Raw genomic sequence first — 26,509 nt, 5'->3', positions numbered from 1 at the left:
CAGAATTTGTAGAGTTTATTATATGTAAGATATATCTTCATATAGAAAGCCTCTAAACACAAAAGACAAAGGAGCTTTAAAAAAGGTTAGGTTTTATATTTTAAAAACGCATTAGATACCAAATTCAAGAGATACAGTTACATTGTAAAACGTTACCTTTTTTGAATAAAACTAATATTGACTTAAATGATGAATTTTAAAATGCATTTACTTATTATTGGTGATTAAAAATATTTAAGCAGAGTAGTATTTTAAGCCAGACAGAGCAAAGGAAATTGTTTTATATATATATATATATATTTTAAAATTCCAGTAATATTTTTTAAATTCCTGTTAAAAATATAATCAGTATTAAAGTCAGCAAAATGCTTTTTTGACTGACGCCTGGATTATTTTACCACTTAACCTGGTTACACAGTGATTTTTTTTTTTTTTTTCTGTCAGATGTAACTGACAATCAGTTTAGTCTTTAAGATAAATGAAGTGATAACTCACATTGTAGCATCCTGTGGAAAATATTCAAACTACATTTAAAATGCTTTTTTAAAATGGAGACGTCTATTATTCCACAAGAAATTGTTTCTGTAAAACTACAGGTTGGCTATGGCAATAGTAACTAAACTACATCCAACCCTGAAGGTAGAAAAATCCCTGAAAAGAAATACACAGCCTAGTAATAATATGCAATATAAAGGTTATTTTCATATTTTAAAAATCCTCCCATTTTGGAGAGATCCAAACCTTTCCATAGTTCCCTTACTAGGCAGTGCCACATAAAGTTACTTAGTTAACATTATTATGATCATGGCTTACGATTAAATTCAATTTGACAAACACCTATATATAGCAGCCCTCGTATGGATGTCGGTTATGACAATAGTTGTAGTTCCATTAAAGAATACTTGCTTATTAAATTTGGTACAAAGCATGAACACTCAGGACAGATTGGCACAATACATGCAGTTCGAGAACTCTCTTCTCTCAAGCCAGTCATCACTGAATATGCTATATTCCAGTCCTGCTTTCCAAATCTTTCCTTGTATCATAACTGATGTTTCAAATGCTTTTTAAAACACCTTCCAGACTAAGAAAAGTATGCTTTAAAAACCAGTCATCTGAACGCATGGTGGAAATGAGGCAGGATAGCCGAACCAGTGCCAGCTGGGAAAACGTGGGGGATGGGAGGGAGGGGGAGCTGGCCCAGGCTCATAGTGCTCATGGCTAGTGAGGGATCTTGTTGCTGCTGCCCCAGACAGCTTAACCTATGGGGCAGAGATTCCCCAGGCCCCAGGGTGAGAGTGCTATTCCCAAAAGCATTCTGGGTAGCAGGAGGGGGCAGCTGCCAGAAGCCCAACAGGGGAGAGAGGTCCAAAGAGGCAGGTATTGTTAGGTTCACAGCGTCTGCAGGTAGCTCCTTGGGCAGGTTTACTTTACCAGCACCTCCCTTAGCCAGATCGAAACCTGGGTTGAGCTTGTGAGGTGACTGAGGCTCTTGCAGAGGCAAGTCCTCAAGCAAATTGGTATTGCAAAATCCTTTAGTATCTGCTTTGAGGGGCAGGCTTGCAAGTGGGGAGTATGAGGTAGAACTGGTGTTGTACTTGTGATTCTGGAGGGGTTGGGGGGGAGAGGTGGGGGGTGCTACGGGGTGGAGGGGGGCCAGGAGCTCTGGCAGCGCTTGTACAGGCTGGGAGGTTTGCTCCGAGGGGTTGTGGGTGTGGCTGTGTACCTCAGCTGGCAAGCTACTTGCAAGCCCATTCTGTGCAGGAGCTCCTAAAGGGAAAGGAGACAGTGGGGCAGCCTTCAGTTGAAACTGAGGAGAGATGGAGTGGAAGGTGCTCAGAAGGTCTCCAGACTGCAAACTCTCTTTCATCAGCTCCTGTGAGTGCGTCTTCTTGGTATGTCGCGTGAGGTGGTCTTTGCGCCCAAATCTCTGGGCACAAAACTGACACAGGAAGTCCTTGCAGCCTGTGTGGACCACCAGGTGGCGCCGCACGTCTTTCCGGGTGTAGAAGCATCTCTCGCAGTGGTCGCACTGGTGCTTCTTTTCCTTGGTTCCACTAGGGGGCTTTTCTTCCGCGTGGGCTTTGAGGTGGTCCAGCAGCACCTCTGTGCTCCCTAGCTCCAGGGCGCAGACCCCGCAGGTGAGGTCGCCGCTGCTGGCCGCGTGGAGGGCCAGGTGCCTCTTGTAGCCCAGCATGGTGTTGTACTTCTTCCCACACTCCTCACACCCAAAGGCCATTTTGTTGGGGTCGTGGGTTTGGAGGTGGTTTTTCAGGTGGTCTTTCCGGTTGAAAGTCTTCTCACAATGAGCGCACTGGTGAGATTTCTGGGGTGAATGGGTAGCCATGTGCCTAGGAGCAAAAGGGAAAAATTTCACAACAGACCCGGCTTTTTAAGAGCTGAAGAAGGGTACAGAAACAATATAACAGCAGTTTTCTACATAAGCCAGGTGGTGGCTTATGTATACACATACATATATATGTGTGTGTGTGTGTGTGTGTGTGTACATACACTTAAAAATACCTTTCTATATTTTCCACATTCTACGCATAAAGTTTAAAATAAAAAAAGCAAGCACTGTGTGATGCAATTTCACATCTGTAAAGACTATGCTTTGAGAATATATTTTCCAAATCTACAAAGACTTCTGCATACGCAAGTATTTTGAAAAACACTTTTCCTGAAAAATACTTTTCAGGAAGGGGTTAAATGACTATTCTATATTCTGAAAATGGCTCAACTTCCAAAAGTGATCCAATTTGACTTCTACACAGAACCCCATATCCTGCACCCACAATTGTTACTGTTCCTAATACAATTCCCGCTTGGTCTTTATTCAGACAAAAAGTTCAGACCATACACATAATGCTAAGGTGTCTATCCTTAACCCCATCCTCTCATGAGATCTTTGTGCTTAAGTCTTGGTTTCTTCCTCCTAGACACTTGTCAACTTGCTTCCTAAACGTCATTGGTAATATCATTGGCAAAGTCCAAAGGACTTTTTCTAGACGAAGCTGCCACCCCGGACACCAGAAGGAAGCAGAGTGGCTGCGGTAGCTTCTGGAAGACAGGCACAAATGGCACTGAGGAACAGCGGCCAATGCAAACAGGTGTTTGGGGGATCTGAAGTGATGCCCGTCTCTCCAAGTCCCAGATATACTTAAATGCATACACAGGTTGTAGAATGGGTTTTTGAAGCCTGCTAGAGGGCAAATCATCAAGATATTGTACAAGATATTCATGGCTAAATCATCAGGAATAGACATGAGGAGAGACTGGTTTACAGACTTGGCATTTGAACAAGTGTCTCTCTACTTGGTCCAGCACTAGTGAATAGGACCCCAAAGCTCTATGCTGGATTTTCCATTCTTGCCCCACTCCGCTTTTTCTTTGTGGAAGACTTGTACCTGACTAGATTTCATGGATCACCCATGTGTCCATCAACACCAGGTTAACAATTCTGGACCTGGTACTTCCTACCCACGCTCTCCTGTCCCAACTCCCGTCCTGCCACCACCAGCACCTGGGCCACAACGCCACTTTTCACATTCCACCAGCTCCCATCCCTCTGAATTTTTGGACTCTTTCCTTTGCCAGGCATTCAGGTCTTCTCTGTTTAGTTTATCCCTCACTTACTCACGCACCAGTTGCAGTCTAGAACACGATCACCTTAGAACTGAATTACTTCCATATCTTGTTTCCCTCCTTCACCTTCTTACCTCACAATCCAAGAAACCATCCGTTGCAATCTGTCCTATAGTCAGCACCAAATGCCCCCATCTTTGGGTGTCACTTGGACCACAGTGATCCTACAATTCTTCCAGGGTAACCACTTACATTAAGACTTCCAACCAGGGACTTCGGTCTGCTTTGCCAAATCATCTGCTCTGCGCTTTGCCGTCTCCATCTAACGGCTTTGATCGTTTGCTACCTTAGGTCCTATGTTCTCGTCTAGTTAGGCAAGTCAGTTCTCTTCTTCTTCGACCTCTGCTTATAAAACAGAGCTATGTTGCAACCGAGGGATGTGGGATGGAATGCTGCCCCCCCCACTTTTTTTTTTTCTTTCTTCAAAGCAAAACCTAAAGCATCCTGCCATCTCACCACTCCACTATCCCTTTATTAGATCCCTGCTTCAGGCCAGAGAGGCGAGAAATGTTGGCGGCTGTGGCAGGGAAGGCCGTTCTTGCATAAAGTACACTGCTTCCCTTTTTTGCCTCACTTCACACCCTTAGCTGAACAAGTTGTTTCCCTTGCTCAGAACCGCCAGCTCCTAAATATTGCTTAAGACATCTTCTTCAGTGCGGTTTACCACAGTAATCCCACCTAATTCCTGTCATTCCAATAATCTGTTAGCTCCTCTGTCTCTCCCAAATATTTATCTCCTATATGTGCTTCAGTCTTTATCCAGTTATAATATCCTTGCTGTGGCTTAACTGTAGCTAACACTGCTTTTGGTATTGGGGTAAGAATAATTACTCTGTACACATCAGAAGCTGGCTGCAAAACAGGAAGCCTTTGCAACGAAATGGGTGCACACAGTAGGCACTCAATACCTGTATTTATAGCCACTGGAGATTAGCAGATGGACAGAACACATCTGAATTTAAACAGTTACAGGCTAATTTTTAACAAATCAGCCTATTGTGTTACAGTATCTCTAAGAGTTCTAGTCTTAAGAGCCAGGAACACAATTTGTGTCTCTTTAACACTTTCAAGTAACTTCCTCTGGGGGCACTCTAAGATCTAATCCTGATGTGGTTCATCTTCGTACTACTCAGATGGAAATTCTCTCTTGCTAAAATCTGACTCCTACCTACGTATTTATATGTTAGTCTGAAAGTTAAGTTCCTTTCTCAAGATTAGAGGCAAAAGATGCATTTTTCTTGACCAGGAATCAAAAGAGGCCTGGATCGGTGGGAGTTCTGCATGTGCAGCTCTCAGGGGACCATGTATACAGTACACACATAGCATTCACTGTCAATCAGCCTGCTGTGCAACTTGTTGATTTTGAGTATATATTGTCTTTTCTATGATAGATAACTCCTTTACAGGCAGAAGCTATACCTCATATGTTCATTTCCCTCATGAAAGGACGTACCTAATAGGTACTCAAGAAATAATTCAGACTAAATGTACGACCTCTAAAAAAGAAAACCTATCTCTTCTAAAAGAGTAGCTTTTATCCTTTGCCTTTGAAAATCTGATTAAATGCACACACTCAACATCTGTATACCCATGAGTATTCCACCTGTTAGGGTGGCTTTTAGACCCAACAGCTCCGAAGCCTGACGTTCGGAGGCGATCGCTCGTCTCCATCCTCCCCCCAGGACCGTGACGCACTCCCCGTGCTTCCCACCTGGACCGTTACAAGAGCCTGCCAACCACCGTGCTTGCCTCTGCTCTCTTCTCCAAATTACGACCAGGGCCCTTTCTCTAACATCCTGACCAAATCATGTTTTTCAGTCCTTAGACATATTAGAAGAAGACAAACCCTTTAGGGCAGTGGATGAGGCCTGTCTTTTGAGCTGCTTCCTTCCTGCCTACCTTTCGAGCCTCCCCCTGTTGTGCACGCGTGCTTTCAGGCCAGGGCCTAGGGCTCTCCCGCAACCTCCTCTCTGCGGGCCTTCCATTCACTCTTCACGTCATAGCCAAAGACTCTACCTTTCTGGGGCGCCCTCCCAGGTCTGATCATGCCGTGGAGAACGTCCCCCACCTGCGCAGCTCTGTCAAAGCCCGTAGATTACATTGCACTTGTGTTTATAGGACCATTTCCCCAGCCATGTGAATTCCCATCTTTCTGTTCTGAGGCCTGGCGTATTGCAGGAAAACAACGGATATTTGTTGAACTGGACACTGCAGAGCACAACTGTTGTACGAAACTTTGATCATCACTGCAGATACAGCCTTAAAGGCTAAACGCATCCACACTCAGCACCCACTCTCCCTTGCAGTGTTTGGTCTGAGGGCTAGCAAAGCCTTTTAAAGGTATGTGTAAAAGTGCATACCTTTTCTAAAGCCTCTCACCTCATTAATTTATATCTGGAAATGAAGGCTTTGCCACAGTCTGGCTGCAAGCACTTGTAAGGTCGCTCCCTGGAGTGGGAATAATTGTGGATAGTGAACTTCTCCAGGGTGAGGAACGTCTTGCCACATAATTGGCAGGGGTAGGTGGCCATGGGCTTTGTCTCTCACACCTTCCTTTTCAGATACGCTGACCAAATGCTGTGCCATTTAAGTACAAATAGAAGGATGGTGCTGAGCACATCAGCAGAGCCACAGCAGCTGAATCCAGGCCAGGGGGGAGGCAGCCTCGTGGTCCTGGGCCTGGTTCTACCCAGACATGGGCCTCTCAGTTACCACTAGCTCTGCTTCCTGCTTCCCACATCCCAGTTTCCACGCAGGCTCAGGCTGAGAGGAGAAAGTCTGAGGCACAGATGAGGTTCCAGGAGCAGAAAGGCAATCTGCATCACCAGAGCTGGGGCATGTCCTGGATCACCGGACTGTCTGTGGAGAGAAGAGGAACAGTTTCCTTGCATTAGCCATTTGAAAACAATGCTTCTCCTCTACCAGCCCAGCATCAACATGGTCCTTTAAATAGCCCTGATGCAGCACGATTCTCCATCCCCATCCCCCACCCTGTGGGTTCTAAGAGACCCTTCTGCACATGAATGCACCTGCCTGTGCTTCTCCTGAGCGGCAGGAGTCAAGTGCATAGTGTTTTGATGGTGGATGAAGCACACACACTCCCTTGTGATAGAAGCAGCTATTTCCATTCACTCGCCATTATCTACTTCAAACCACGATTTCAGGTCTGTGTGAGGTTCAGCTGCTAATTCAAAGCAAAAAAAAAAAAAAAAAAAAACCTCCCCAGAGTGTTCACATGTCTTACTGGTACAGAAACAAAAATCATCCCTGCTTATTCAAACCATGGGCTAGTCCTCTCCACTCATCCTTGGCAGAACAGAAGTTGTTTGCTGCACCTGTTTAAACTTCCAGGGGATGAGACGAAATAATTTGTATACATCTAAGTTAATTTGTTTGGGAGGCTACTGAGCAGGACTCAAGTCTATGGTGTAAAGCGGGAATACAGCTAGTTTGTTCACTGAGGTGGTGCCTTTGCTGGGGAGACGGGAGGTTCCTGCGGAGACAAAGTGATGGCTCGGGCAGAGCTCAGGCCGCATCTGGAGGTACAGACCCCATCGTCCAGTGAATCGTGCTGCTCATCTTTTCCCTCCTCGTTTGTGGGGACATTTCCTCATTCCCCAGCCCCACCCGGGGAGCCAGCTCCCTTCGGGAAGGCCACGCCCAGGAGTGCACACAAGGCCTCAACCTCAAGCTGCCTCAAACCCCAATTATCACGGCCCTCCCGACCCAGGTGGCCACTCAAATCCAACCTCTTCTCTTACTACCAACAGACCAGCATTTGGGAGCCTTGAGAGTCCAAAGCAGCATCGTGAACAACAAGTAAAAGCCTGGCTGCCCGGAATCCTGTGCTCTTCTTGAAAGAGTAATCCTCCGACAGCAGATGTTAACCTTTCAAGTGCTGATGCTTAAAAAAATAAATAAATAAGTGTACTACGTGCTTACATTAAACACACTGGAGTAGCTTTTGTACACAGGCCAGCCTTTCCTGAACTTTGTCAAGTGAGCAGGGCACTCACGGCAACCAGACCAATCACAGCCGGTCTTTCCCGCAGTCATTCATTTATTGCCAAGTCTTGCAGAGCTGCTCTTTATTGTTAAAAGTTAATTTTTACTTACCTTTTCAGGGACTTTTGGATCAGAAAGCTGGAGTCTAGCTAGATGAACTCTGATTACAGTAACAGTTTGAGCATCTTTAACTGTATCCGCACGGAGCACATGCACATAAACAAACACGTTCCTTTTTAAAGGGTACGAATCGAAAGAAACCTCATGTTCCTCGTCAACTAGCTCAGATATTTTCACTGTCGGGTCAGAGTTCTCGGGGGCTGGTGCCGGGCAGATGCCCCTCACCATCGTGCCCCACCTGCTCGGAACCTTCAGTGATGACGTGAGCACTTGGACCTGAAGCTTCAACCACTGATCCAAAGCCAGGACCACGGCCGTTCTCAGCCAGCATCTTGGCACCAAATCTCCTTTCTGATGGCAACACGCACAGCCCTTATTCCTCTGTGACCAAGTGTGACTTAAATGGAACCTCTGACCTGGCTCTGTCCTAGCCCCTCTCCCCCAACTCCTTGTTCTCTCACCCTGTGCCAGTTCACGCGCCAGTCCACGCGCCAGTCCATGTGCCAGGCCCGGCCATGAGGCATCCCAACCACCCTGGCCACAAACAAAATAATTCCTTCCAGGAATTCTATCCTGTGTGGCCGAGTTTTTGCTGCCAGGACTCATGATGTGCCCTACTTCTCATCCAGCCTAAGACTGGCCATAATACTGGCCCCGCTAGAAAAGGCACAGTTTATCATCAGCATTAAATACACTCATTCACTTGAAACTGCTGTGTTTTTCCCAGGTCTATTTAAATAAAGATTAAAATGGACACACAACATGAAGTGTGAAATTCATCTTTTCCTTGCTCTCTTTCTAGCTGAACTCGAAATAGCACTAGTCACTCAGGAGGAGGAGCTGGTCTGGTGGGGAGGATTTTATATCCCCTGCCCCCCTGGTCCCCTACATGTATACATTCCTTCTCCCCACCTTTTGCTTGGTGAGAGATAACCAGGGCATCCAAAAGAACTTTCTATGACGGAAATGGATGGCCACTGAACACTCAAAATGCGATGCTGAGAAACTGAAATGTTCATTTGACACCTGATCTTAGCCATAAGGCCGAGAAGCAACTGAAATTTTCATTTTATTTAACTTATTTAAATAGCCGCATGAGGCTAGTGGCTGCCATCTGGGAAAGCACAGGCAGACTCTTCGTTTCACTATCAAAAGAGAGGAAGGCAAGGCCTTACTTTCCTCAGACACAACTATGCTGCCAGTTCGCCCTCAGGCGTTTTCCTGAAGCACAGGAGGTATTTGTGTAGATGCAGTCTCTTGTTTTATGAATACAGCAGGAAGTTTCCTTAGCTCCACTTCCAGCTCACCCATCTGTGAGCTGTGTCCTGAGTGTCAGTTTCTGCATCGGTGATATCTACCTGATGCATGTAAACAAGCCGTTGAAACGAGATGGATCTGAAAGCACTCTGTAATCTAAACACACACCATACGAATATACGGCGGTATTTATAAGCACTAGGATTAAAAGTAGAAACCATCAGCTGCAAACTGGCACAGGGATGCGCTCGCTCTACACACAGGACATAACGAGGCTGCGAGTACAACTGAGCCTGAGTTGCTTCTCAACAGATACCAACTTTGAGAGCTTACCAACACACCAAAAATACAAAGGAAAAATAAGCTTCATTCAATTAAAGATAAAAGTACCTGCCCTTTAGCATTGAATAAAGTTTTCCCAGATTCGCTTTCCAGACACTTTCCTAGACTCAGAAGTCCAACAGACGTGGCCGTCGTTACGTTTCCCTCAGGCCTTCAAAGATGGTGGGTGTATAATCAAGGAGTTTTAGATGTGGCCAGACTGGATTTAAATGGGAGACACTTCCTCCAACTAAACTTGCAAAGAACAACAACAAAACATTAAGTGACTAAAACTCTGTGATACTTATTTAATGCATTATTGCATTAATGTCTTTGCCCAAGACTTCTCTTTTTGAGTTCTAGGTCTCTGGGCTAAGTCCACCTGGTCCAGCACTAAGTGCAAAGTTGGTCCAGCGATGTTGAACCAAATTAATTTACAATCGTCCACGTTCTTTAACTTCTTCAGGAAGTCTTTTTTTTCCAAGGGTGTATTCGAATTCACAAATTGTTATAACATTTCACTCACAATAACTGTGTTATTTTATTAATATGGATCTTCAAATATAAATATTTACACTGTTTTCATGATATAATCACAAACTTCTATAAACACAGTCTTTCCCAACAGATTATAAATTCATTGTGGCTAAAGATCAAAGCCCGGCTATTTTTAAAAAATAAACCATGTGGATAATACAGCATCTCCCATCACCACGTACTTGACCAGTACTGGCCGGCTGCTGCTGATTCCAATCTTTGGTTGAAACCCGATGAGCTTTCTGGCCACATCCTTAAAACAGACTTGTGATTCACTTTCTATTATTTGGCACACTGCCAACAACCCTCACCGAGGCCTAACAAAGGAGACGGTCCCGAGGAGAATCAGTCTGTTCTGTGACTTGACATTCAGATCGCATCTGAGTCCTAAATACTCCATATTTCAACACCTGTCACCCTGGAAAGAGAGTAAGTCTTCCCCCCAAAACATCTCAGGACATAATTTTCAATCCCCTTGATTCTAAAAATACTGAGTGAGTGATACAGATCTGCCAGTATGCCAGAGAAGGCTTGTGCCATCTGCTTCATTCTGTTCATGCTGATTATTTTGGGGATGAGAGAGGATCAGATTGGAATAAGAACATATATATATGGCAACAGCCAGGAAGGACTGTGTCCCCTGAGGGCTGGTGGTATACGACGGTGGAGGGAGAGGGCAGAGCACAAGTGTAGTCCCAGGACGTCCCCAGGGCCTCGTAACACAATCAGCTAACGAGGGACAAATGTTTTACAGCATTCTCCAACTATGACTTCTGGCTTCTATTTCCATTGTCCCCAGTGACACAATGCAAGGCCCACTTCTGAGAGGAAATTGCATTTCCATTTTTAGTCTTCCAATATGGCTCCTCGCCGTTCTTTTTTTGACTCCATTCATCCCCACTCCTTGTGGATGAGAAGGTTCTACTCCCAATGTTTGTTTTCCTCTCATCCTCCCAAAGCCTGGGATTGCTTTTCTATGTATGTCTTGAGGCCAAGTGAAAAAAGGCCTCTCGTAAGGTTCTGTTTCTCCTCATACTCACAAAATATGAAACAGCCAATCAGAGTGGGGGAGGTGGAAATTCACTGTTTGACTCCAGGAGCTTTCTAGAGAGAGGGCTCCCCTCCATATTCAGAAGGACTCTGGTAGTACGTCTCTATCATCCACGAAAAAACATCCGGAAACATCAGCAGCGGAAAGAGCTCCTCAGAAGCTTCAAGGGGTTGCTATTGCTTATCTGTGATCGTCCACACGCACCATGAAACGTGTGAGGTGTTCTATCTGAGCAAGGAGGATGTTTGAGAAATCGGGCCTCACTGTATGTCTCCTCGCAAAGGAGGTGCTCACAGCGCTGGACTAAAGACTAGATGGAGGTGCTCACAGCGCTGGACTAAAGACTAGATGGCAGCGGAGGGATGTGGCGCTTGATGCCTGCCTTCTCGCATGGCTGCAGCTCGGTCTGCAGCCTTTGCCAGGAACACGGGGTCATAAGGGGGGCCCGAGGCGCAGCTTCCAGGCTGTGAGTTCTCTAAAATTCTGTGCAAAATTAGGAGGCATGTGTATTGGCGTTCTTATGAGGACAGAGACCATAGCTTTTGCCAGGCTTTCCGAGATTTAAACCGGTTAAAGGACACTGACTTAGATGGCAAAAGAGAAAATCCCTCTCAGTGCTATCAATTTGGTTTGACTTTTCACAAAGTCACTGATATTCCCGAAGCCACGGGCCATCCATTTTGTGCCTCAACCACTGCATTTTATGTTAAAAGTTTAAAAAAAGGCTCTATGACGTTCTTTGGAAATTCGAGCAGTAAACAATGTGTACAAATTTCATCGCAAATATGGGTGCAGGTGATCATGTCATAGAGCCTATCAGGTAAGGCAGGCCTACCTGTTTTGAGTAGAGAGCAGGCGGCTCTCGAAATCACAGGAATTCACTTGTCAGCATCTTTAAAAATCTTTTATTAAAGAGTACGCACGTGTGCATGTGCGTCCTCCATCAAGTACGAAGATAGTCATTAAAATCCATAATACCTGAGCTGCCTATCACTTGGACGAAGGCCCTCCCCTAGGAGGAGCTCTCAGGCTGGACCCACAGAGCCTGTCCCCCACTGTGTCTGTGGACCTCTCATCCAGGTGGCCCAAAGGCATCCAAGGCTGCCCATTCATCTACCTGCTATTTCCTTAAGGGGCCACCTCCTCGCATGCTTCCCTGTGCCCTTTCCTGGACGGTTGGCACTCCCCCCTAAACACCTCCTTTTCCTTGTCACTCCCAGGCAGAGGAATGAGCTCCTTTCCCACATGGTGAGATGGTGAAACAGGGAGATGCCCAAGGAAGCAATTATAATGGTCCAGGCGAGACCCCAGGGGCCTGGGCTAAGGCGGTGGAGATGGAAGCAGAGCACCGGAAACCACGGCCCCATCAGCCAAGGAACGTTGGTTTGGTGAGAAACTACTTGCACAAAGGTTTTTCCATGTCCCCCCCCCCCCCGAGAACGACTTATTCAACAAGAGGTAGAGAGTTCCACTTTAAAACCTTTGAAACAATTTGCTCTTGTGTTGGGGCGCACAGAGGGGCCCTGCCCCCCCCATCCTGCCCTGGGAGCGCTGCGCACGGCAGCCCCCCCTTCCCCAGCAGAGCGAGCGGGTGGGCTGTCTACTGACTCCTTCGCACTGTCCCCTTGAGAGACTTGATTTTGCTAGCCCAGGGACTAAGGCTCTCATTTTCTTAGAAACAAGGCCTAAAATAAGCAAGAAAGCTGAAGTGAATTGTTTATCGTACAATCAGAGAGAAAATTAACGAGAAAGCTGTCCAGCTGATTACACCACAGCTTTCGAACCTCAAATCTATGCACTAGACCTAGAATGAAAAACGACAAGGACCTTCTATTCACAATCACTATGAGTGCTATCTAAAGACGGTGACGTGAATAAAAGTACGTAGCTTCAGTCTCTCCTGAAACTGTACTAAAACAGTATGAGGGAGAATTCCCAAAAACACAGCCCTAAGATAACAGGAAAGGAGAAAACTGCTGCAGAACTGCGGGAGCTAGAAAGCAGGTAAACAAGCAGTAACTGACTTCGCAGTCCTGCGAAAACCGAACTCTAAGGCCAGTAATGAAAAGCTGTGAAGCAACCTGATTAACCCAGCAGAGCCCATCCAAAGTCTCAAACTGGGGCAGTAGGTACTTCTGGAAGTGGGGCTGAGAGTGGGTATAGAAAGGGAAAGTGGTTTAAAATCTGTCAGTGCATTCAGCCCCCTGACCCCCTCCCCACTGAGGGTATGAGAAGGGGGTACTGTGCTGAAAACCGGGTGAATTAAGTGGAAGTTTGCATACTTCCCCTATTCGGCTCTCAGAACAATGGCAACCAGGCCTATTATACTCTCCAGGGCAGGAGACTGAAAGAGTCTTCTCTGGGAAAGCTGACCAGCCCAAGAGAAAAGAGCTCACGACAAGGACAAATGGCAGTCCTGAAGGGTTTACCCGTATTGCCCTACAACGAAGCCCTTGTTGACAAGCCCTATCTAAGGATACAAAGCTTCCTCAGCTTTTCTATGGCTCCACTCCTAAGTCTGCAGGCAGCCAACGATTACCAGAAACCAGAAGCAAGCATCTAATAGGAAAACTCAATAGAGAATAGAAAGCAGCAGCTAGGGAAAACAAGAAGAAAAAGACTGTATGCAGAGAAGGAAGCTTCAGAAACAGCTATCATGACTATCCTAAAGAGACTAGAGATGTCCCCCAAGGAACAGGAATTTTCAAAAGGAAAACAACAGCAAGGAGAGTGGCAAGTGCGAGACCCCAGAGCCAGGGCCAGGCATTTGAGTCAAACTTGCTGGGTGAGCAACTGAGAATCTGCAAGGCTTAATAAAGTCCCCGGGCGACTTGTTTGTTTTCTGGGTTTTTTTGCTTTTTTAAAAAGGGCCGCACCTGCAGCATATGGAAGTTCCAGACTAGGAGTTGAATTGGAGCTGCGGCTGCCGGCCCATGCCACAACCACAGCAACACCGGATCCTTGACCCGCTGAGAGAGGCCAGGGATCAAACCCGCATCCTCACGGACACTAGTCAGACCCTCATTTCCGATGTGCCACAACGGGAACTCCCAAAGTCCCCAGATGACTCTTAAAGCACCTTTGTGTCTGCCAATGTGGCTTCTTTTGAGGGTGCCTGCTCTTTTTACATCTTTCCTGGTTCTAATGCTCACCAGTGATTAGCACCATGAAGCAACCTTTTATAACACAGCTAAAATAACCCAGAGATGAATTAACAGTAAAATCATTCATAGGTTAAATGGTTAAAATATGCATCATTAGACTAAGGAACAGGAAAGAGGAGATTTTACATATATATATGTTTGTTTGTTTGGTTTTTTTTTTTTTTTTGGCTGCAGCTTCTAGGCCAGGGATCGAACCCACACCAGGCAGCAACCTGAGCCATGGCAGTGACATCAGCTCCTTAACCTGCTGAGCCTCCAGGGAATTCCAAGATGAGATAATTTTAAGTTAATGAAACAGTTTACTATCTGGGTCATATGAAAAAGGTGCCTATTATCACTGTTTCTTGTTAAACATTTGTACCAGAAGCCGTGGACCATAAAGCAATACAAAGATATAAAACTGGAATAGAATAAATCTTTCATCATCTACAGATGGCTATCTACATAGAAAACTCCAAAGAATCCACACATAGAATACTAGAATTAAAAAGTCTGAGGAGGTGTTTGGTTACAAAAATCAAGTACATTTCTAAATACCAGCAAACAGAAGTATAATTTAAAATGAATTAGCCACAAAACAAAGACATCTAGGCATAAATCTAACCAAAGACATACAAGATATTTATAGAGAAATTATAAAACTATACTGAAAGACATAAAAGAAAGCCCAGATAAATATACCATGTTCATGAATAGAGAAATAGAGATAGAATTATTGTAATATTGTCAGTTCTCCATATTAATATACTGATTCAATGAAGTTCATTTTATTTTTTTCAATGAAGTTCTAGTAAAGATTCAGCAAGGTTCTTTGTTGGAACTTGGCAAGATCATTCTAAATTTTATACGGAAAAGGAAAAGTCTTTCCAATCCACCTGGATCACTCTCATCACCATACAAACAGACCATGCTTTCCCAAAGAAGAAAAGGTAAAATGTAACAGATAAATTTTTTTTAAAAAAGCTACACTAATTAAGGCAATAAGATATACAGGCACAGGATCAGACAAGTAGCCCCAAGTGGAGCAGAATGAATAGCCAAGAAACAGATCAACTGTTGTATGTAAACTTGATATATGACAGGGCTGGCACTTCGGCCACTGGGGAAGGAATGGACCACTTAGTAACTGGCTGTCCATGTGGAAAGTACGGAAACTGGATTCCTACCATACATCATATACAAAATTAATTCCAGACAGATTACAGGCTTAATGTTTAAAACAAAACTTTAAACCTTTAGGCAAGAACAAAAAATAAAAAGGTATTTCACAGAAGGGGAAACTTAAACAGCCAATAAACAAATGAAAAATAGGTATAGTTTTATCCAGGTTAGGTCTCCTGGTCCATCATTAAAATCACTTCTCTTGTACTTTTCATTTTTCAGGGCCTTCCTTCTTAACTAGCAAAACTTTAATCCTGGCTGATTTATTTAATCTCTGACCTACCCCACCCCCTACCCCTGGCACTCCAGAAGCACGTTAAGGTTCCTCTTTAGCATATCCAAACGGCCCGCATCACCACTTTAGTGCTTATTAAGTAAAATAAGGGTTATCTGAACACACACGCTGTGATACTGACAGTCAGTCTGATGGCTAAGTGACCAAGGGACGGGATACACTGGATGAAGGGATGATTCACACCTCGAGTGGGATGAGGTAGGCTGGCACAAGATTTCATCACGCTGCTCACAATGGCGTGGAATTTAAAGTTTATGGATTACTTCTGGAATTTTCCATTCAATATTTCTGGACCAAGGTTGACCATGAGCAACTGAAATCACGGAAAGTGGAGTGTCAGATATGGAAAGACTACTTGAGTTAGTTGAGGACTTAGGAAAGGTGGTGATGGAGAGGCCAAGAAAGGTCAAGTCCCAGAAGAATAGTCCAGCAAAACACAGGAGTTTGGAGTTCAGTTTTAGACATGCTGAGTGTAATGGTGCCTAATGGGCACTGAGGCCAGCGAAGAGACCCACAGCACAGAGGAGGAGCTGAGGCAGTCGTCCAGACTAAATCACAGCAAACAACACCTTTATCTTCAGGGAACTGGACACCATCCAGAGAAGCCCCTAGATCTGGCTTCTCTCAGTGACTTTTTTTTCTTTCTTTCTTTTTTTTTTTTTTTTAGGGCCGAAGCTGTGGCATATGGAAGTTCCCAGGCTAGGGCTCAAATCGGAGCAGCCACAGTAACCTGGGATCCCAGCCACATCTGTGACCTACACCACAGCTCACGGCAAAGCTGGATCCCCAGTGAGCAAGGCCAGGGGTTGAACCCACATCTTCATGGAAACTAGTCAGATTCATTTCCGCAGCGCCACAGCAGAAACTCCTTCTAAGTGACTTTATGAATTACTCTGGGCTCTATGTGGGTGGCCTTAATCACCAGTGTCTGCCTCCCCAGAGTGGTCTGGAATGGCTGGGGGGCAGTCCTAGGGGTGAGAAGAGACCTGTTTTCTTTGCAGCCTAGCCTAGGCTGCAGCTAGGCTGGTCCTTCCTCCAGATACCTACTCTGCTTTGTGCAGCCAGATGGAAGAGGGCTTGTGGGGACATGCAAGTCTCAGAGGCTTCAAGGACAGAAGAAGCCATCCGATTCTAAATTTCCTTGGTTCCCCTTAGGGAAGACAGTGTAGAGACAAACCTATGGTGATAAACATAAGCAAAATAAGAATTAAGTTTGCACTAAAGAAAAAACTTCATAAGATGTCCAAAATAATTTATAGATGGTGAGAGTACAAAACAAGACCCTAAGAGCTCAAAAATCCTGTTGGGTTGCCTACTCCACTGAAAGAGAGTGGGCTTTGTTTGTTTGTTTAAGATGGGAGCCTTTTGTTGTTATAATGTGTTTAGCAGATTGAAGGTAATAAGTAACTGATTTTGTCAAGATTAGACAGCCACTCCAGGCCCACAGGGAGGTGGGGAGAGAAGAGGAAAAGCAGATAGAGAAAGTCCATAAAACTCTGTCTTGAGTGGGATGGGAGGAAGCCCTAAGCAGCAATGGAAGAGGCAGAAGCCCAGGAATATGAGCCTGAATGAGCCACAGAAACCTGAGAGAAACCAAACTTCCAAGAGCAAAAGAGGACCACTGACCAGGAGCCAGGCTCCATCACCTCCGAGGCGTCATCTGAAACTGGAACCTGTAAGGGGTGGAAGCAGGAAGCTTCCATGGCTTGGGACTCCCCGGATGGGCCCCAAGCACCTCTACGGGATCCCATCCATCGGGCAGAGGGAAGGACACATCTTTACAGGCCCTCCACATGCCTCCCGTCCCCAGCACATACCTTCTGTTTTTAAATATTAACACTGAGGAAGAAACCGACAAAAATCTACAGGCAAGCAGAATGCCCTTTGTGCATCCAGAGAGGCAAGGGTGAGACCGGGGACTGGTTCTCAAGCTGAGATGGGATGAAACGTTTCAAGAAGACTGTTAGTGGACTCTAGGTAGCATGGTGGGGGGAGGGGGGAAGCGCGGACCTGAAATCCAGACAAGAGCCCCTGGTATTAGGAGAAGATTTTCTAGTCATTAAAGTCAGCGGCAGGGCCTACTCCTTTGTGACAGCTGGAAATATATCCCCCTCCTCCCTCCCAACAAATCCTCAGCTACTCGCCTTTACGCCCTTTAGGATGTGTTTCTATAGTGGGCAGGGGTGATCTCTTTTCCTGGGACTCTAAGAGCAGGGCACAGAGGGACCAAAACTTACCTAATTATCGACAGGGCCTATTGTCCTAATACGGTTACCATTCTAGGGAAAAGAAAAGGCCGATTCCTTCCCAGGAAGTGTGTGAGGGTAACGGCTCACCCTGAGAAAAGAAATAAGAAAAGCTGGCTAGTCACAGGGATGACGGAAGCCAGATTCCTGAGCTAAAACCTCTTGATGGGACGGACACTAAAGGCTACGTGAGACTGAGAAAGGATGCTCAAGACTTGGGCAGACTTTTTTTTCTAAAACAATAATCTGTCCAAATAAACAGGAAAAGGAGTAAAAGTTTCAGTAACAACCTGTTGGCAGAGGATTGCTGGGGGGGGAAGGGGGGCTGGATTAGAGATGACTTTTGTTTTTCCTCTTCAGATATCTGTACTTGCTACATTTTTCTAATGACCACATAGGCCGAGTTTAGGAGTGAAGCGGGTGAGAAAGAGGGAGGTCTAGTTCAGGCAGAGGGAAGACCGTGGAAAAGCAGCACAGGGCAGCGTGGACAGTGTGGTTCAGTTTGGCTGGAAGGCAGGTGTGCGCGTGAGCGGCAGGGCCTGCAAAGGAGGCTGTGCCCCAGCACAAGGGAGCTGGAGCACCAGGCAGAGGGGCCTGGGAGCCAGGGAACCCAAGGAAGGCCCATGGACAGCCCGTCTCGCCCAGAAAAAGTTACAAGTAATCACTCACCCCTCCCCACCACAACTTTGCTACCCTGAGGGAAGAGTGGATTCAAAAGTACTGTTCTCAAACGCTAAATGGTTCTTTTTTTTCCGCCCACAAGGAGGGCCTGAGACCTAATCTGATTAACTGAATGGGCGCAAATGTAATTGGCAATTTTAAAAGACAATTTACACGATTTTTTTCCCCAAGCTTTTTCAGCGGCTGAACGTCCAGAACTCACTTTACTATAAACTGTGTACACAGCTGAGAGAGAAAAGTGAAATTGCTGTACTCAATGCCTCGCTCACCGCCCTTCCTCGGGAAGGAGAGGTCTGCCCACCTCTGCGAGCACGCGCCTCCTTTACAGGACAAAACTACCACGCGGGGCTTGAGGGAGGATTTTTCTCTTAGCCCTGCCATGCCGCATCTGATAAACTCCAGGGATGCCAAGCAAACAGTTCGCCCAGAAATACCTGGTGTGAAATACTAAAATATTTATCGCTAGGCCTTTCAGATGACCCCAGTTTTTAATTGTTTTTCCTTGTAAGAGGGGAGACATTTTAACAGGTTTCCATCTTAAAGGGAAATGGCGCAGGAGGGACAAGGCAAAGTGTTCCCAGTTACTGCCCTGTCTTCTCTGAAAGGGACACAAGAATGTCAAGGAAATGGGGGAGAAAGCGTAAAAAGAGTGGAACACTAGCAGGCAGGGCCTCCTCTCCTTTTCACCTTAAGTCTTTTCTCTTCCCCCATTCACAGCATTAGGTCCTTTGTTTGTTTAACAAACCATTACAACCATACCCAGTTCAATGGGGAGGAATGTGAACCTCTCTAAGTAGCTGTCCTCGCCATCCACATGTGTGGTCCGTCCCGCAGCCCATCCACAGGGGCTTCAATGTGCTGTTCTGTGCTCCTGTCGCCCTGGAGGCCAGGCACCTTGCTTACAATAAGCCCCAATTTCCCGCCCGCTGCATGCTTGCTGCCCCTTCCCAGTAGCCTAGAGCGATGCCTCAAGGGCGCTCTGCCTTCCCTGCTTGCCCAAGGGAAGGCAGAGCCATCCTGCCCCGGGCTTGTCCCACTCGGCTCCAGAGACAGACAAGGCCTGGTGTGTTGGCCACCCTACCTGTCTGCAGCCCGCAGACTCACGGCCCAACACTTGGCAGTCACATTCCAGAATCTTCCCGGTTGTCACGCACAGTCTTCTAACGTCAATCACACAGTAAAGGGAGGATACAACCGCAAGGTCCCCCCTTCCCCACCTAATTAGAATGGCTAGGGCCTTTCCCGGTTCCTAGCAGCTATGTTGGCCATGTTGGGATGCATTTCCATATCTTGGCCAATAAATCAAAAAACATCTTTCAGTAAGAATATTCTATTTCAGATGGAACTAAAATAACATATAGTAAAACGGTGTTACATTTCAGTGGGACTCAAAGCCCTCTCATGCTTTTTTGTCTACGAATTTCCATCGGACAGCCCCGTGAGACAGGCTGGAAAGGCATCTTCAATCCCATCTATCGGATGAGGAAACTGAGGTGCAGAGACTTAAGTTCTTTGCCCACAGGCACTGCCTAATAAAACGACACAAGTATTATACTGTACCAAGCAAAGTGCCAAACACAACAGTGAGTGCCCGAGAGTCCATTAACATATGACTGATGATGATGATCAGAGGCCAAACCGGGGCATCCTGAGCCATGTCCCCAGCTAAGCTGTCTACACGAGCAGGGGACTCCTGCAGTAGCTTTTACAACGGTATTTTCAAACAAAGCCTCGGAAGCTGTAGGTGGACCCCCTAGGACAACTGGTACGTGACCAGCATCTTCCTTAGGCTTATCATCAACATCTTCCAGCAAGGGGAGGCAACCCTTGCAGGGCTTCTTATGTACACAAGTTAGGAGTGAAGATAGGGCAGCTTTAAAGCTTCTGAACTGATGGAGCTGTCAGCAGAAAATTCCATAGATCTGCAGGTATCACCAGGGCTGTGGGTGGGGGACAGCAGGGCATATGGGAAATTGCTAATTGCAGGATCTAGTTCCCTGAGAGAGGCAGGGATTCTAATGCCTTTTTTTTTTTTTTTTTTTTTTTGTAAGAAAAGGTTAAAAGGATTCTGTTCAAAGGTATTTTCACAGTGAGAGGGGGAAGCGTATTTCTTCTCTACCAGAGCTTTTTTGAAGTGCCTTGAACCTCCTGCATGTCCTTGACTCATTTTACCATGTGTTTCCAAGCAACAACTAATCAACATGCTCAGACAGAGATAATTTTTAAAAGCTCTCATTGCTTGCGTACCTATTCGGCGACAGGAGACAGCTCCGAGGCAGGCAGGGAGTCCTCTCGGAAGCTTGAGGCTTCAAACCTGTAAGAAGAGATCTTGCACACCTTCAGTGAATGAAGCTAGAAAAACATCCCCCCCCGCCCCCCCACAGCCAGTATGTTGCAACCCGAGCCCCCTCACTGCAAGAGCAGACACAAGCACAACTGTTAGTGTGTAGAGGAGATTTTCTACTGCTTTTTAGCCATTTTAATAGACAACAAGTCAATTTTAAATTTTAAAACCCAACAGTATAATCCCTCAATAGACCCACCACCCTTTGTTTTAAAATGTCTCAGATATACGATATGGCAAAAGTCTTAAGCATTCAGATCATCGGATATATTTAAAAGGAGTGCTAAAGTTCATAATGTTATAACTTAAAAGATTTTCAATATTTCATATAGTCTTGCCCAAGAAGGTCTTTTAGGATTTATATTATATCCTTTGTCCTACTTGCAACTGGATTAGAAAAACCCTGAAGTTTTCCCCTGCTTTCTGCAAGGAGGAAAAAAAAAAACCCATGAAATTGCTTACATAAAATATTCAAAATAGCACTCAGAGGAAATGGCAATTTTTTTTTAAACCAACAGTATTAGAATACTACAAAATAGGTATGCAAATCTATGCAATAACAGAACCTAAAACAAATTATGAATTGAAAAAAGTCAGCAATAACCAGTAGGCATTCTTTTCCAACCAAAGCTTCACATAAGAAAAGCTTCATATCTTCATATAGATTTATCAAACACACAGGGTGAAAAGGCTGAAGTTTCCAACTTATACACAGAACCCAGTGGTTACCAAACCTGGCTATGCATCAGAACTAGCAGGGCGGTTTTTTAAAATGCAGATTCCTAGGCCACAGCCCAAAGTAACACAGAGCAACACCGCATCACTGGGGCCCTGGGAACTTAGTTTCCACCACGACAGCAGAAGAGTCTACAGCCGGCTTCACACCACTGATCCCTGGTGAGCATTTGGCAACCAGTATCTCTGTTCACCAATTAATTATCGAAGTTGGCTTCTTCCAGCTAAGACGATTCCAACCAGTGGATCCTCTTAGTGGGAGAGCTTCTCCGGATGTTACCAATACAAGGCAAATCTTGTAATTTTGTAAGGAAGTTTGTAATTATGTAAGGAAGCCAATTATATCTCACCTAAATGACTGATTCACTTGGTTGCCCATTTTCTTAATTTGCTCAAAAAGGCTATGTCCATTTATTCTGAATAACATCCTTTTAGGTTAAAAACAGAAAAATTACGGCCATTTTCAGACAGCTAAAGTTTAAAAATAACCCACCACAATTCAGGGAAAAACCTGGAGGTGAGTAAGGTCTCTGAATCATCCAGAGTATTTGCTTTAAATGCTATTCCTCACTTTGCATGTATCAACATTGCACAAAGGATCTTCATGGTCCATCTCTCTTCTCCAAATGCTCAACATTTATCGGGGTGCTTTAATTGGGTGGTCTCCAAAGGCCTGCATTAATTTTTTTTTTTTTAAGAGCTTGAAAAAAACATTAAAGCAAGAGAGCAAAATTCTCCTGGATGATTCTTCTTTGCTCCTACCCACCTCACCGATGGACAACACCGATTTATGAATTCAGAGAGGCGGGGGCTCTCTCTTCTGCTGCACTCGAAAGGGCGCACATGACATGAAGTACGCAAACCAGGCAGCGGAGTAGCTTAGCTTCATTGTCAAAATATTCAAATTATCACTAAGAGAAAGCGATTCCTTTCTGAATTCAACAATACTCCTTGGCCTCCAAGGGCTCACACAGGAGCTTATTCTTAAGCCGTTCAATGTAAGCAGCGCAGTGAAAGCGGAGAACTCTGGCAGCGAGGAGATCAAGTCCCCCGGCCTTTTCCACCTGCCATCTCAGCACCAGTCTAATGCTTCAATCGTGAACAATGCAACAGAGAACCTGAAAGCATGCACGGCCCCGGGGGGAAAGCCATGTGCTGTACACAACAATTTCATAAAGCAGAGCAGAGACGGGGGAAAAAAGAACACATCTACGTCTGACAGGATGCTACGTGCAGACTGTTTTTCAGGTCTGAAATTTAGATTTCAAAAACCAGAGGGGAAAGATTTTCATACGTCAATTCTATTTTTTTCCAAGTATTATTATGGTTTTTAAAAATGACCCTTTACCATCAAAAGTTTCTAAATATACTTGTTTTTGAGCTCCAACGTAGCAAGAAAAAATCACATTTTTCCAGGAATGAGGATTGGCGCACAGTAAACAGATCACAGTTAATGGTCTTAAATAAAGGGGAGCTATTTGGGAGCGGCGGGGGTGGGGGTGGAGGAAGCGATGTGTTTATTCAGTGATGACAAAAAATTAAGTTTCCTGAATCTAGGGTGTTAGGATTTCTAGAATGCATTTTCGTTGTCACAGTCTGTTTTTCCAGGCATTAGCTTCTGAGAACACATCTTTCTCTCTGTTAATGAACTGGTTTAGCTGCCTGCTGAGCATTCACTGAAACCCAAATTGAACAAAGGGATTTCCCTCCCGTTTCAGCTCATTCGCTTTGAGCTACTCCTGATTTCGCTTAAGTAAATTCTTCAAACTGACTTTTATTTCTAAGGACTGGAGTGGGAAAGGACTGGGCAAGCCCTGACACCGGGAGGCCAGCCTCAGCCTTCAGCGAGACTCCTCCAGCTGGATGATGTGCTGGGCCTGTTTGTCAACAACCTCCTGGAACATTTTTTTTTTTTTTTTTTTAATTTCCTAAAGACTCATTCCAGGCGGAAAGGAGCCCACCCTACCTGGTAGGTTATGGACCCTAAATCTCCCTTCAAGGAGCTGGGTCACTGCGACTGAGAAGTGGAGGCCGCGGACAGGATATTCCTATTCATCTGACAACAACGGGGGCCTTTGGAGGAAGGGGGGAGGAGATGCTGGCAAAGGGTGGCTAGGAGTTTGCGCAGCTCCAAGCGCTGGGCACCTGGCTCTCTACCAGCTCACTCAACCCCGGCAGGACTTCCGTCACAACCCAAGGTTTCCAATGCTCCTTGAGGTCATAAGCCACTCAAATCTTTCTCTTTGGTCCTACAAATTCCAGACCCACCCAGCCTTCCAACCTCCTGCACCTCTCAGCTTAAATATCCATCAGCGCCCCTGAAGGTCACCTGTTCTAAAGCAGGGGCTCCGCGAAGCTAGCCCTCCAGGCCCTCTCCACTGGCATTACCAATTTTAGCTACTGGCACCACTACGTAAAAATAGCTAACATTTACTGGATGTTCACCAGGTCACAGCCATTGTTTTAATGACTTGACTTAACGCCCCGAACAACCATCTGAGTAGGAAGCATTGAGCCCAGCTGACTTCTGGGCAAACTGAGGCTTAAAAGTGATGCCAATTTGCTGATGGTCACACAATCAGCAAGAGCTGAGCTGGGCTCTGCATCCAGAAGGTGCCACCTAAGGGCCCATATTATTAATAGGTCAGTCCCCTCGTCTCGTCACTTCCCAGCTGCTCCAAAGTCAGAAACTGGAGGCGCACTAGATTTTTCTCACTGACTAAGCTCTGCAGATTCCTCGAGCTTATTGTCTCTCAAATCTGTTTCCTTCTCTTCATTTCCATAGTGACCAGTGTTTGGGTGATGTTTTGCCTTCATTACAGCCTCCAAATCAGGGCAGCAGGACAGCTCTGGAATGTAACTTTGTTTGTCCTCCCAACAGTTTTCCTTTCTAGCTCATTTAAAACAGGTGCAGGCTTTGTAATTCCTTGTCGTTTAGCCCAGATGACGGCAGAAGCAGTCTGTCTTTCTTAAACATCTCTACTCCATGAGGAGATTCTGCCCAACCTCAGGGTCGGGAGAAGGTGAGGGCGGATAAGAGGGTCCGAAAAAAGGCACTCTCCATCCACCCCCCTGCCCCTGGGGCTGGAAAGGAAGAGGAGACCTGTTGGCCCCCAACAAGGGAGACCCTGCCCAGCTCTGTCCCCAACGCAGAGCAGATCCCTCTAGAGGACAGCTGAGGGGTGGTGCGCGCAGGGAGGCCAGGCCTGGGGCAAGAGCTTCGGGGCTTCACTTTCCCACTATCCCAAAGGCCAGCAGCCAAGCCCTCACCTACCGGGTGCCATGGAACCCTCCCGGTTCTAGGACACACCCCATGGGGGAGAGAGAAACACCTAAAAATGCCTCCGATGAAATTTCTCTCCAGGTGGGTGGATGGGGAATGCGAAGGGGACTACATCCTGCACTTTGATCACTGTGGGGTGAGATTCGGGCTGGCGAGGCGGCCTGGGGAAGGAGTGCCTAAACCCCTGCGTATCTGTGCTTCAGACTAGTTTCGACTGCTGCAACGGGGGTGGGGTGGGGATGGCGGGAGTTGGGGGGAGGCAGACTGTGTCTCAAAAACTGTCACACATGCTCTTCCCCTCTCCCCTCCCAAGGCAGAGAGGAGAGAGGACTCCGCAGAGGTGCTGGGAGTCCTGCACTGTGGTGTAGGAGCCCGGGGGCAGAGAGAAAAGGAAGGAAACAAGTGCAGATGTTAAGAGTTTACTCACAAGATTAACTCCGCTGATGCCTATGCAAATACCTAGAAAGGGAGAGGCAGAGAGAGTTATCTTTAAGACCTTTATCTTAAAACTCTGAATTGCATAAAAACCAAAGGGGGGGAGAAATGGAAATCTACTTGGAAGTGGGAAGAGAGAGGCCAGCGCCGCTGGCATCTTGAGGCACAGGGCACCCCTGCTTCCGAGCTCCGCTGCGGCTCCCAAACCAGACCATGGGGATGGGATGGAGTGAGACTGTGGATCCCGGAGGATGGAAGTGAGGGTGTGTGGAAATGTGAGCTGAGGTCAGAGGGGAGAGGGTCCCACCCAAGGAGAAAGCATATCACTGTGACGAACGTGTTGATTCCGAGAGATGTCCCAGTGATGGTAGGTACTTGTGGCACCAAGTGACTACAGGGATTTGGACTTTGAGGTCAGTCACGTCCTCAAAACAAATTCCATTTAAGTTCTGTGGCTGAGTATCTGAGACCTGGGATGAGGCTTATGAAGGCCCTGATGAAAACCAGAGAGAAGTCTAGATAAGCCAAGATATATCAGCCAGTACGCTGAGATTAGAACTTTGAGAACAGAGCGCTCTGGCTGGAAGAATTTCAGATGTCTAAGACTCAGGGACTGAGGGAACCCCATCTTCCTGTTCCACAGGCACCCGTGCAGTCTGCCTGGCCTGTGGGGCGCATCCAGAGGGAAGGCGGGTCTCGGAAAGGAGCTGCCTGGGGAGCAAGTGCCCTCCCAGGACAAAGCATGCCAGCACAGCCCCCTCCCCTGCACTGCTCTGGTTATTAGGAAGATGAGAAATCTGCATTAAGTGGTACCCGAGATGGGAACCCACAGCCAGGGAACTTGGAAGCTAGGGTGTGTGGAGCAAGCAGACAGAGGTCTGGAAAACCAGAGCCACCAGGGTGTGGGGCCACTCTGCTCTCACAAGGGTCTGGCCTCTGTTGACACTTGCTGCCTTCCTCACACCAGACGGGGGCGGGGGGGGGCAGAGGAAAGAAGGGACAGTTAACGAACACTCACGGAGCCCAGTCTCAACGCTCACTGCCTAACAGGGTAACCACAGCAGGAGGCTACTTTCCACTCCGTGGTGTCCCAAAACTTGCCAAGGGGTCGGGGGGAGAGGCATGCTGGAGAATGTAGGAGCGGTCCACTCCACGGGCCAGACCCCAATTCTCACGTGCCTTCCTTTAAACCTACCACCAGCCTGGTAAGTAAAGAGCTTACCAGTAAA

The 26,509-nt window shown here is 46.3% G+C and overlaps 1 protein-coding gene across 29 annotated transcripts in view; it reads right to left on the bottom strand.

The window, feature by feature from the left end:
* PLAGL1 (PLAG1 like zinc finger 1) overlaps positions 1–26,509 on the bottom strand; it is a 71,241-nt gene continuing 44,732 nt past the window's right edge. For 10 of the 29 annotated variants that reach the window (XM_021084039.1, XM_021084163.1, XM_021084053.1 and 7 more), the window contains 3 exons: positions 20,731–25,304; positions 6,025–6,504; positions 1–2,351 (listed from right to left, as the gene is read on the bottom strand). In XM_021084039.1, coding sequence (XP_020939698.1) covers positions 1,112–2,351; positions 6,025–6,176 — 1,392 coding nt within the window. In that variant the 5' untranslated portion in view covers positions 6,177–6,504; positions 20,731–25,304 and the 3' untranslated portion in view covers positions 1–1,111. 29 annotated transcript variants of the gene reach the window in all.

The sequence above is a fragment of the Sus scrofa genome, chromosome 1 (assembly GCF_000003025.6).
Source record: "Sus scrofa isolate TJ Tabasco breed Duroc chromosome 1, Sscrofa11.1, whole genome shotgun sequence".
Lineage (NCBI taxonomy): Eukaryota > Metazoa > Chordata > Mammalia > Artiodactyla > Suidae > Sus > Sus scrofa.
The sequence above is the reverse complement of the archived record's forward strand: the minus strand, read 5'-3'. Positions and strand labels throughout refer to the sequence as shown.